Genomic DNA, 12305 nt, shown 5'->3' with positions numbered 1-12305 from the left:
AGAGCCAGGTCTAAGCTAGCTTTTCCCAGCTCACACACAGAAGACCTAGGTCTGGAGGATAGCAGCCTGAGACAGGCAAGAACAGCTGGGTATGAAAGGCCTTGGAAGCCAGGCAGGTATGGGCATGGCCCAGCAGACTACTGGAGCCTATGAAGTACTAGTTTTTGAAGCCAGTATTTCAGGAAGATAAGAACAACAAAGATCTTCCAAAAGAAGGAGAGTGCAGGGAGAAGTAGACAACCACGGAGTTGCCAGCAAGGCCATGGTGTGGGATAACCGGAGCCTGACTGGTGCTACAGGAAGAAGAATTGACTGCAGTTGTTTTAAGTTGAAAGCAACAGCTCAGGGAAGGCAACGAGACACAGAAGATGAAAAAGTGAAATGAGCCAAATGTGATTCCATTTATAGTCTCGGCACTGCACAGTTTAGTACTTAATTAGGATAATAACATGTGAGAGCTGTAAGGCCCAAGAAGATCCTTTGAAAGAATGGGAAAGAATGGTGCTGCTGTCAGAAGAAGAGTAGCTTTGGGGAAGAGCCCAGTGTGGGGGTAGAGGGACAATCAGAGGCATTTATGATAGGCCATGTAGTTAGTGGGATCTGTGAGTCACGAGTACATAGATGTTTTAGGGGACAGAAATGTGAGATGTTGTCATTAATGGGTGCAAACTCGGGCTACCAAGGGCTCTCTATTCTTGTATGTTCAGAGAGAGCCTGTGCGGTCCGAGCACTGGTTCAGGCACTCAGACTGAAAGGTAAGGGAATTAGGGCTGCAAATGCGCACTTAAGGAAAAGCAAGCAAAGTCCATGGAAGAAAGTCAAGGGGAGGCAAGTTGTGGATCACGCAACATAGCTCATGGCAGGCCAGGTCAGAGCTCAGGCAGGGACCAGCTGAGGCTACAGAGTCCAAGTCTAGGAGGTTTGCAAAACTTGTACATGATTACCTCTGTGTGTGTGTGTGTGTGTGTGTGTGTGTGTGTGTGTGTGTGTGTGTGTGTGTGTGTGTGTGTGTGTGTGTGTGTGTGTGTATGCTTGAACTCAGGGCCTGGGCACTGTCCCTAAGCATTTTTTGCTCAAGGTTAGTGCTCCACCCCTTGAGCCACAGCTCCACTTCCAGCTTTTTTTTTTTCTGGTTAATTGTGTAAGGCCCACCCTGGGAAGGTGGAGCGGACTCATTCCTGTTCTTGGTTAAGTCTTCTGAACCTGTGTCACCTAGGTAACCAACACACTTGGAGGCAGTCACCTCCCCCCCTCCCTGAGGTGTCATCCCCATCCGGTGGACCACACCTTCTTCCAGCCCCTGGCCTTGATAAGTCTGGCCTGGCTGTGGTTTGATCCTTTTTATTCCTGCTGCGTGGGCTTCCAACTTGACCAGAGGTGGCCTGCAAATAAACCTTTCCCTTGCCTGAATACCACGTGTTGCTCTCTTTCTTCGGCTGCCAATTTAATTTACCTAACAAACTGGAGATAAGAATTGCATGGATTTTCCTATCCAGGCTGACTTTGAACCATAATCCTCTGTTCTCAGCCTCTTCAGTAGCTAGGATTTCAGGTGTAAGCCCCTAGTGCACAGTGCATGATTATGATTTTAGTGAAGAAGAAAGCTTGTTTTCTTTTTCTTTCTCAGGGAAGCTGTTCTTACAAAAAGAACGTGAACCCTGAGTATGAGGACCAGCAAGCAGTAAGGAGGAAATGGAGTCAGGTAGGGTCTTGATCTCACAAGTTGCAAGTTTGACACATAATGAACTTGAAAGGCGGACATCGGAAGATGACCAAAGGGAGTAGCTAGTCCTCACAGGTTAAAGTCTCAAGATTGGAAAGATTTCAAAAGGAAGAGCCCAGAGAGTCTGCAGATGCTGCTGAGTGCTGTAAGAAGGTGAATCCTAGCTCCTGAGTTCTCAGTAGCAGTGCGCTGTCTCAGCCCTGCAGTGCTGGAAGAGCCCTTGGAATTTAGGCAGAAGCCCAAGAGATATTCAAAAGGTCAGGTGCCTTGCATCAAGTGCTCGCAACAATGCTTCCCTGTGTTTCCATTACCATGGTGTCCATCAGGGATGGACCAGAGACAGACAGACATCTTCTTGCTGCTGACACAGAGCTGACCCAGCTCAGTCTTCATATCTCCCTAACAAGCTGCCCTTGGGTATAAGAACCACATCCTAGATCTCTTTCCATAGCCTTCATCTTGATAGTACATTTTCCAATGCCAAAGAAGGTCCTTGAGGGTCATCCCGGATGGTTTGAAAACCATGGGCTTTGTGGTTGTGTGTTCCTTGCCTTTAAAATCGATGCAGCTTTCTGGAGAGAGGCCACATAGTGGGCATGGGGAGGGTACTTACCAATGGGGGGTGGGTTGCTCCGAATGTCACAATAGAAGTGACAGGTGAGGAGGGATGATTTACAAAGGCAATTCAAGACCAAACAGGATGCTGGCTGTGGGAGCTGCTTTTGTGTTTTATTCTCCCTGGACTCACTGTGGGGGAGGCGGGGAGGGAGGGCACGCAGAAGCCAAGGACCAGGCATGCTGAAATGAACTTTGGGCATCCTGTTAAGTGCCGTTCGGCAAGACCTAACACGGAATGTCTATAGCAGAGGCTGAAGAGAGAAAACAATCCCTTTGTCTGCCATCCTGGCCCAGGAGAAAGACCTCTGCTCTACATTATGCTACCTGTGAAGAGAAGCCAAGCATGGCCTTTTTCTCACTCCCTAGAGCTGAGAGTTGGCTTTAACTCCTTTGTCACTGTGGCTGTCTCTTCCACAGCAGTGGTTTTCAAAGCATGGGTAGACTGTGAACTCAATCTAATGGTTATGAAATGAAAGGAAGAAACAGATGACAGCATAGTAGGTGTCATGATAGTTAGTGTATGAGCACACATTTCAGTGTTCATCAGTGTAAGTACTTCTTACTCTATAACAAAGAAGTATTCTATTTAATACTACAAGCTTTCAAGTGTAGGGACTAAAATATTTTTACCTTCTTATAGCTGTATAGATCTGAAAAGCAAAGCATCCTGATGAGACAGGTGTTAGGCCAGTATCTGAAGGAATGAATGATTGAACAGAGATGAATTTTATAGTCAGCGCACATGAGCAAGTTATGATGTGTTCTGTGCACATTACTGTCCAGGTAATGACTCAGTTATGCTTGACACACATGTGGCTACTTTTATCTCTTTGATTCTAAAATGCATCCTCAAACACCACATATAAATTGCCCTAGGCTCTACAAAGTGTTCCCTAAATGATCATTAAGTATAAAAGATGGCAGCTACTTTAAAAGCAGTCTTTACACAGGAGAGAGAGTTTGGAAAAATTCAGGGTACTGCTAGCTAAGCACTGCAGCCTTCTACAATTGGGCCCTTCAAACAAACAAAACAAAACAAAACCCTCTGCTATTAAAAAAGAAAAAGAAAAAAGCAAAGAGAGACTCGGCCTGCAAACTTGGTCCCCAGTGGACATTGAGACCGTATAATCGAGCACACACCTCCAGGCACAGCAAGAGAGAAACACCAGAACTGGGGAAAATGGAAGGAATGGCGGCCACTGCAGAACACAGGCCTGCTGAGCTCCAGAGAGGAAGCCAAGGAAAGTAGGTCGTGGGGAGGATGTGAGTTGAGTAAAGCCAAGGCTCATGGCAGTGCCATCCTTCGTCTTCCCAAACTGCTGTCTCATACTTAGAATTAACTTACTCAGTGTCCTTCCAAAACAAAGCAGGGATTTGAGCCACGGGACACTGTGCTCCTAGAGCATGAAAGACAGGCAAGAAAGCAACCCGTGCATTCAGATGCTCCCCAGAGCCAAGCCCAAACCTGGTTCCTCTGCTGGTAACAGGGTCTTAGTATCTTGGAAAAAAAAACAACAGATCCATCCACAGCTGTCTCCCTGAGGATATAGCACAGACAGATTGGCTCAGCCCTTTTCATAGGTTCATTCCCATTGAACTGCTGTCTGTCTACATTTTACCACAATTTGAAGGGAAAGGTCTTTCTCAAGGTGAGAAGGAGAGGGAAACTTTTCAGACTTTATTCGGTAGTATCTGAGAGCTCACCACTTTCCATTTGGAAAAACTGTCGCAAAACATGCCTTCCATGAAAACTCTCAATAGCATTTATGCTTAGGGAAAATAAATGCCAACTGAATAAATAAATAATTCTTAACCAGGACCTTTTTTTTAACAGACGATCTGGGCAAAGAAGCTTGAGTTCATAGACCTTGTTCTTTGGATAAAAAGACTAGAGACAAAGTGAATTCTTCCTCAAAGGCAGAAAATTAGAGCAGTGGGGGAAGGGAAGTCCACGGACCCACAGCTTCCCTGTTGTCTGCAGAGAGCCTAACTGAGGACCCCAGAAGAAGCTAGAACTGCTCAAGAGACACTCACTATCTATTTATTGTGCATGCTTTATTTAACCTATTAGTTAAGCCCATTACAAACACTGGCTTAAAACTGGGGGTCAGTGCCGGTGGCTCATGCTTGTATTCCTAGTTACTCAGAAGTCTCAGACCTAGAAGATCACAGTTTAGAGACTGCTTGTGTAGAGAAGTCCACCAGACCCCATCTCTAACTAGCCAGCACAAAGCTAGACTGAAGGCATGGCTCAAGCAGTAGAACACCAGCCATAAACAAACAAGCCAAGCAAGAGTATGGAACTGGGTGTGCAAGCCCTATTACTGACCACACCCCTCCCCCCCAAAACACAACCTTGGTGTATGTGTGCTGTGGACAATGAGTTCTCTGCTGACATTGCTGAGAAGGCAATAGTCTTCAGTATATTGTTTATCCAGGAAAGGACAGGGTGATGGATACAAAGCATCAGAGTACCTCACAGCACCGTGGGACATCACTGGCTCTGTGGCAACATGACACCTTATCTCAGCTCTTGACTGAGACAAAACAAAGCCTCCAGGTCCCCCTTTTCCTATTTTCTGACACTTAACACCTCTCCCTTTTAAAGTCACCGGAATAGAAGATTTGAGGTGATTTGTTCTCCAAGAATATTAGGCAGCATCTGGACCTATCTGAAGATTGCAGCTGCTGCTGGCAGCCAATGAGGAGAGACCAACAGTGTAGTTAAATGTCCCACAATCCACAGGGCCATCCACAGGTTGCTGGCCCATTGTGCTAATAGTACTGAGTTTGAGAGACCCTGCCTTCCAGCGCTTTCCTGGAATTAAGGCAGATTGCTTTCACCTTATATCCAACCTGTCTCCAGCCCTGAGGATTTTACCTCTGCAGCCCCTTCTGCCTCGACTCTGGGCTCTGCCCCATGCCAGGTGTCTAGGTCCTTGTGTTCCCCACTGGGCTGCAGCTAATATGGTCCAGCAGACATTCCCCAACCCTCACAAAAGGTCACAGCATAAGTGTATTGAGATGCCCTGGATCACCTCTCCTACTTTCCCTGGCGCTGTGGTCCCAAGCCTTTAGTACATGCACATTAGCATTCCAAGCGAGCTTTGAAAAGAAAGGCCAGCACGTGGACCCAGTCCAGCTCTATTTATTTGCAGTCTCTGTGACCTGAGCCTGGACCTCATTGGTCTGCAGGCTCTGCAGGTGATTACAACATGTGGCCAGGTGAGCCCTGCTTCCCAAAAGTCTTCTCATTTCCCTCCCACTGACCAACTTGGATTCCTTTCTGCTGCTGCTCCTACCTGCCCTGGGGGCTCATTTCTGTAATTCTCTGCCTGTCCACCTGTGACATACCTACCTACATCAAGGAGCCCTCCTTTATGAAGATTTCCTGAGTTCTCACCTAAGGTAAACCTTTATGTGTGTGTATACTGCTACTTTGGCCTGAACTCAGAGACTTCCACTCTTGCTTGCCATTTTTGTTCAAGGCTGGTGCTCTCAACTTGATCCACAGCACCACTTCCAGTCTTACTTGGAGATAAGAGTCTCTTGGTTTTTGTCTTCCTGGGTTGGTTTTGAATCTAAATCCTCCTATCTCAGCCTCTTGAGTAACTAGGATTACAGGTGTGAGCCACCAGTACCTGGCCAAATCTTTCCTTCTGAAAGAAGGATCTTGTGATCTTGTATGATACTGATGAATGATTGCTCCCTTATTCATCATTCCTATCTCTCCCATCAATAGTTCAGGCCTGAGCTGCTCATAGGTACCAAAGCAAAGCCTTGCACACAATCAAGGCAGACATGATCAATCAGAAGAGCAGCCTACAACCTACAGGACACAGCCACCCTTTCTGTCTCTCAGTGTCCTGGGTCCAAGACTCTCCGGAGGTGCTACTTGAGCATCTATCCAAAGTGCTGTTCCCTGCCCTAGGAACCCATCTATGGGGCCTGGCCAGCAGCCTTCTTGACTTCCATTGACACTCTGCAAATACATGAAGCTCTTTGCTTCCTCATCACCCAGAAAAGAACAATGTATTAACTCACTAGGACAACTGGGCTCCCTCTACCTATGCACCATGGAAACCCTGGTTCTGTGAGACCCGGCCACTGTGCTGAGCAGAGCCAGCCTTAGCAGCTCACATGCTGCAGTGTGGTCTTGGGGGTGTCAGGGCATGGCTGGTTTAGGAAGAGTGTCCTCAAATCCTTATCACCACGCGATTTAGAAGGATGATTGCAAAGTGATTCAAAATGAAGCATATTTGTAGCACCAGGGGTGAGTAAAGCAGATACCAACACACCAATTCCTCCACGCACACCCCCCCCCCTCTGCCCGGAAGATATTCTTAACCCTTTGCATTCCCACAAACACAAGGTGGCTGTGAGACCACAGGGCAGAGTTTAGATGTACACACAGGAGTCACAACTCCCATGCATCCTGTGGATGTTGGCCCACACTGCTCCAGAACCAGGAACCAACACCTGATGTTTTCTGTCTGCTGACTTCTGGAAAGGCTTGTGGGAGTAAGTGATATTAAGTCCTGTTGTAGTAGAAGATGTTGGTCTCCGATGCTGGGCTCCATGGCCTCTGAAGTCCTCCATGAGACCAGGAGAGGAGACCTGGTGGCAGAGAGAGAGAGAGAAAGATCAGCAGGAAGACAGTTCCTTTACTAGATCTCACCCCCAAGGATCCATTCACCCATTGCTCAGCCCCACTGATCACATGCCACATCTGCCTAGAGCCACTAGAGCCTACTGGTCATTCAGTTCATCCAGAATCTGCACTCATTGTGTATGTCCATGATGCAGCTTCACTGCTGAGAATACTTGGGGGCTTCCTGTGTGGGTAGCCAGGTCTTGGAACTCTCTTACGTAGAAGAAAATTGAGGAGGGCTGGGATGGAGAGTGAGGGAACAGGTGAGAGCCAAAATCAAGTTAAAGATTTGAAGCCACTTTCCAGGATTCCAGGTTTGGGTTCCAAAACAATCTCTGCTGCTTACTAGTCAAGTGTGAGTGCGGGTAAGTTGATACAGCCACAGGGCTTTAGTTTTATGGTCGTTCCTGTGCGAATCCAGCTGAATCTGGCAGACACAGGGAAGGAGTGGACCCTCAGGATGAGTACACGGGGTCTCATCGGCTGCCTGTAAACAAGGTGGGCAGTTCTCATCTCTTGAGGCCTTCATTAAAACTGCCGCCTAAAACTATTATCCTTGCCTTTCCCAGCCCCACAAGGTGGTCAAGATGATCAGCTGTGGAAAGCTTCTGGAAGGCCAGAGCACCACACAGATGGAGGCCATCCCCGTAACCCAATGTAGGTCAGCCTAGTGACAGGATGGAAAAGACATTGGGGCAGGTCTAATTTATGAGCGGATGAATGCTAATGTGACTTGATAGTTACTATTTAAATCCGAGCGTTTGTGGAAACCGAAGTCTATTTTATTCACATGTTGAGTTACTACAACCCTCAATTATTTCAGGTGTGTGTTTTAAATTAGGCTTTTCATTTTCTGCTGTAGGTGGCTGAGTTTGTACAGTCCCTCCTGGGCTGCGAAGAACAGGCCAAGTGCTTCGAGAAAGAGGTAAGAAACGTAAAGGTGACTTGGGACTTTTGGCCTTCTAAGCCCAGGAGTTTGTTATTTCCATTTAGTTAAGAGTAAATGTGAATGGTTTTTAGAGATGGCAGAAAGTGGACCAGCAGAAGCACCCAACACTGCTGTAGTCCTCACCTAGGGAGCATACTCCCAAGTACTCTCTTTGATGGAAGAATTTATGAACAAGATAACTTACACGTCTGGTTGTCACAAGCCTCCTTCCAGATGTCTTGAGGCTACACTGGGGTAGGGGTGGGGCTGGTACTAGGGAAGCTGATGAAGTCCTCTGCTCCAGAGTGAAATCAGAAGCAGACTCCCTCACCACGCCTGCTTCAGAGGATGCAAAATGCTATAGCATTTTGTGGTTGACATTTCCTGCCTCGTTACCCTTGGTTGGATATTCTAAACTGCTGAGCACATTTGCAGGAACTAGGGGCTACTACTCCCAGGACTATGGAAAAAACTAGACCAGCTACAGAATGCAAATGGTGACAATGACTGTGGATTGTAGACCTGAAATGTGCCAGGCACCATGCTGAGCTTTAGTCAGTGGTTGTCTTTTGGTTCTCTAAATGCTCTGCAGTGGGAATTTGCCATGAAGAGGGTTAGGCTCAGGAAGACTAGGCATGGCTTAAACAAATAAAAGGCAAAGTTGGACTCTGCCGCTATCTCTTGGTTTCAGAGCCTTAGACCTTAGTCCTTACTCTAGAACTCGCTAGAAGACTACTCTCCTAGAAACTCTCCCTCTTGACTTGCATAGTTCAAGGGGCATACTCTGTATCTTGGGTCCTGGCTGAGTCTCTGAGTTCCGCAGGAAAACCCAGCATCAGAAGCAGACTGTGCTGGTCTGGCAGCTCCCAATGAAACAAGTGCAGGCTCTGTGTTTGGCAGTGCCCAAGGCCCACCGTGTCCCAAGTGTTAGCATGGTGAGGGCAAAAGTGTGGCCCTTCATGTGAGCTGCTCACGCTCCATACTCACTCCCAGCCCTCCTGTGAGCATATCACTTAACCTCTTACCCCTCTCTATAAACACAGGCTGATACGGGGGAACTATCTAGACTAGGTTATGTGTTTAAGTACCTAACTCAATTCTTGGCCCAAGTACATGGTTAATGAAGACAGTAGTATAGAGCAAAGGGTCCAACAAGCCCTGCCCGAGATCCCAACTTCCACTTTTAAAAATTGTGTGATGGAAGCTGGGAAGGTGGTTCAGTGGTAGAGTGCTTGCCTCACATGCATGAGGCCCTGGGTTTGATTCCTCAACACCACATAAGCAGAAAAAGCTGGAACTGGTGCTGTGGCTCTAGTGGTAGAGCACTAGCCTTGAGCTGAAGAGCTGAGGGACAGCGCCCAGGCCCAGAGTTCAGGCACCACAACCGACCAAAAATTAAAAAATTGTGTGACATTCGAGAGTCTTTAAGTTTATAATTCCAGGTTTCCTCATCTACCTTTGAGGTAATGGAGAGATTAAAAACATATAAATTATAATAATGGATTGTGATAGCACCATAAACATTGGCTGTTACTACCATCATTGCCTTACTCTTAAGACACTTGAGGCTAGTAGGTTTCTCTCTCTCTCTCTCTCTCTCTCTGTCTCTCTGACTGTCTGTCTGTCTCTCTCTCTCTTTCTGCCTGAAAATACTGTTGCTGACTTCATTAGAGTATGGAAAGAGACATATTCTCCCTCTTAAACCCTAAGGAATGTGTTCTTTATTTCCTAGGAGAAGTATTTCATTCTCTGTGGATGCGTCTTCATTTACCATGAGTGCACAAGAAGCTTTCTAAATCTTTTTAAATGTTTAAACATGCAAAAGCCTCTGGAAGGGTCCCAGAGCACTTCCTCTCTTGCCAAAAGGATCACAGATCACAGCATCATTGTGGTGCTGAGTGGAGGGATGTGTTACAAATGTGAAAAGGTTTTGACCATGGTGCTAGGCCCACCAAAGGATTATGCAGAAAACCTTCCATTACTGTCTAGTTGTGAAGCCAGGAGTTATGTACATAAGTCACATCATAAGCTAGACACGGGTAGCCCATGCCTATAATCCTACCTATTCAGGAGTTTGAGATCTGTGGATAATGGTTCAAAACCAACCTGAACAGAAAAATCTTTGGGTCTCTTATCTCTAATTAACTGCCAAAAGGCTGTAAGTAGCATAGCTCAAGGGATAGAGAGCCAGGCTCGTGCAAAAAAAAAAAAAAAAACTAAGCAAAACTATAAGGTCCTGAGGTCAAGTCCCAGTACTGGCAATAATAGATAGGTAAAAAGAAAGAGAAAAAGAGAGAGGAAGAGAGAGAGGACATTCATTATACAGGATCAGGACACTCAAGCAGTCAAGAGTCAAGCCCTGAAGTCCTGAGGGCCTCTGGAAGTGGTGGACCAACCGCTTGCACAATAGCCACTTGCCATCATGGGAACTCGAGAAAAGCAAGCACACTTCATTTCTAATCTAAAAATATTGAACTGTCAAGTAAAGATTGAGTATATTTAAGGGGCACCACATGGTGATTTGATATGAATATTCATGATATGCTAATTACCACAGTGATAATCTCTACTACAGCCATCATCACCCTGAATTTCAGACTTAGGTCTTCAGGAGCTTGTTCACCTAGAACCAGAAATCATTCTAAGCCAGTTTTTTAAAAATCTGTTTAAAAGCTAATAAATAAAACATTTATTATGTATGTACTTTTTGCAATGTTTTTTTTATTATGGAAAGAAATTTTAAACCATAGGAAAGCGAAAAGGAAAAAGTGAAACACAATTACTATTCTTGCAGGCAGTCTAGCTCCCATTAACATTTGGTGTGAAGATTTCTAATGTTTTAAATGTGTGGCTAGGAGGATTTAATTGTATACATATATATTGAGAATTCTATCATCATATCACATTGCTTACCAATTGCTTCCTAAATCATTATATCCTTGAGACATAAATTTGGTGACCCTTCTATTAATGTACCGTAAAGTGCTCACTTCTGTTATTGGTTGAGCCCTGGGATATTTCCAGTATTCATTGCCTGAATAATCTAGGATATACATTTTGCACACAATGCTCTTGGGGAAAATTTCCCAGAGATTAACTTGGTTCCCCTTTTAAGGCTCTTGATACTATTGCAAGGTTTCAGCAACACTCAGCACCAATAAGCTATCTTTTTTTAAATAAGTTTTTTATTGTGAAAATACTGTACAGAGGGGTTACAGTTACATGAGCAAGGTAATGAGTACATTTCTTATCAAGCATTGTAGCCTCCTCCTTTGTTTTTCCCCTGCCATCCCTTCCCTACCCACCTCCACAACTACACTCTTCCCCTCACCAGCCTAAATTGTAACGTCCGTTTTTCGACGTAGCGTCTTGTACATCTCATTGTTGCAATGGGTCTTTATTTGTTGTGTATTTATTGCAGCAGATCGATGGCAAAGCCTTCTTGCTTCTGACACAGACAGACATTGTCAAAGTGATGAAGATCAAGCTGGGCCCTGCGCTGAAGATCTACAATTCCATCCTGATGTTCAAAGCCTCCCAGGACCTTACTGAAGATGCTGCCTCAAGCCAAGAAGCAAGGGGGTGAACGTGCTCCCGAACTTGAACTTTCTCTGGCACCAGATCCTGGACTCCTTCAGCAAAAACAGGGGCACCCATTCATTTGAATTTCATGGCCCCATGGTCACATCCACAATTTATCTGGACCCTTTAGAAAGTCCTTGTGGCTTGTGTGTATGGAGGATTTTGTGTGCAGAGTGTGGACTTGCAATGTGGTTGTCTTTGGAGGGCTCCTTTCTGCTGTGATGTGTTGCAACGCAGAACAAAGAAGCCCACATGTAGCTCTATGTTCTTCTCACACCATAAAAGAAGCCATTTTCCATTCCACAGCCCTTTGTCTCCCTGGTAATAAGATACCCAAAAAGGTGCGCACATCAACTCACGGCTGCTGTGTTTATCAGAGCTGCTGCTAAGCAGGGACTACATTTGTCATCTGAGGACACTGTGTCCAGGAGATGGAAGCCTGGTGCCTTTTAAAAGACTCTTGTGAAATTTCTACCTGCTTTACTCAGGAAAGTGACCTTTTTAAAAAATAATAATAATAATAAGCACACTCATTCAGGTTTCATAAACTTGCCTTTTTTGTTCCATTACTATTTATTTATTTTAATTTATTTCATAACTAGTCCTTAGTTATGGTCCCAAGGCATCCTGGAACCTACACGAAGCATTATGCCTAGGACTAACAGAAAAACAGTCAGGTGGGCACTTCCAGAAGCTGGTGAGACTTCCCATCTGCAGTGAGACTTTGGGTGCCCATCCTAACACCGCCCTTCTAACACCAGCCCTCACCTGTAGGCCAGACATTCACCTGCATTGAAATCCTA

General features: G+C 45.6%; 1 protein-coding gene across 1 annotated transcript in view; it reads left to right on the top strand.

Moving 5' to 3' along the window:
* The window catches only part of L3mbtl4 (L3MBTL histone methyl-lysine binding protein 4), a 310153-nt gene extending 298110 nt beyond the window's left edge, over positions 1–12043 (top strand). The window contains exons 17-18 of the mRNA XM_042699191.1: positions 7855–7917; positions 11342–12043. Of these exons, the coding sequence (XP_042555125.1) occupies positions 7855–7917; positions 11342–11506 (228 nt within the window). The 3' untranslated portion in view covers positions 11507–12043. The remainder of the gene's footprint in view (positions 1–7854; positions 7918–11341) is intronic.
* The last annotated feature ends 262 nt before the right edge of the window (positions 12044–12305 follow it).

This window comes from Dipodomys spectabilis, unplaced genomic scaffold (genome assembly GCF_019054845.1).
Source record: "Dipodomys spectabilis isolate Male_0828 unplaced genomic scaffold, ASM1905484v1 ptg000235l, whole genome shotgun sequence".
Lineage (NCBI taxonomy): Eukaryota > Metazoa > Chordata > Mammalia > Rodentia > Heteromyidae > Dipodomys > Dipodomys spectabilis.
The sequence above is the reverse complement of the archived record's forward strand: the minus strand, read 5'-3'. Positions and strand labels throughout refer to the sequence as shown.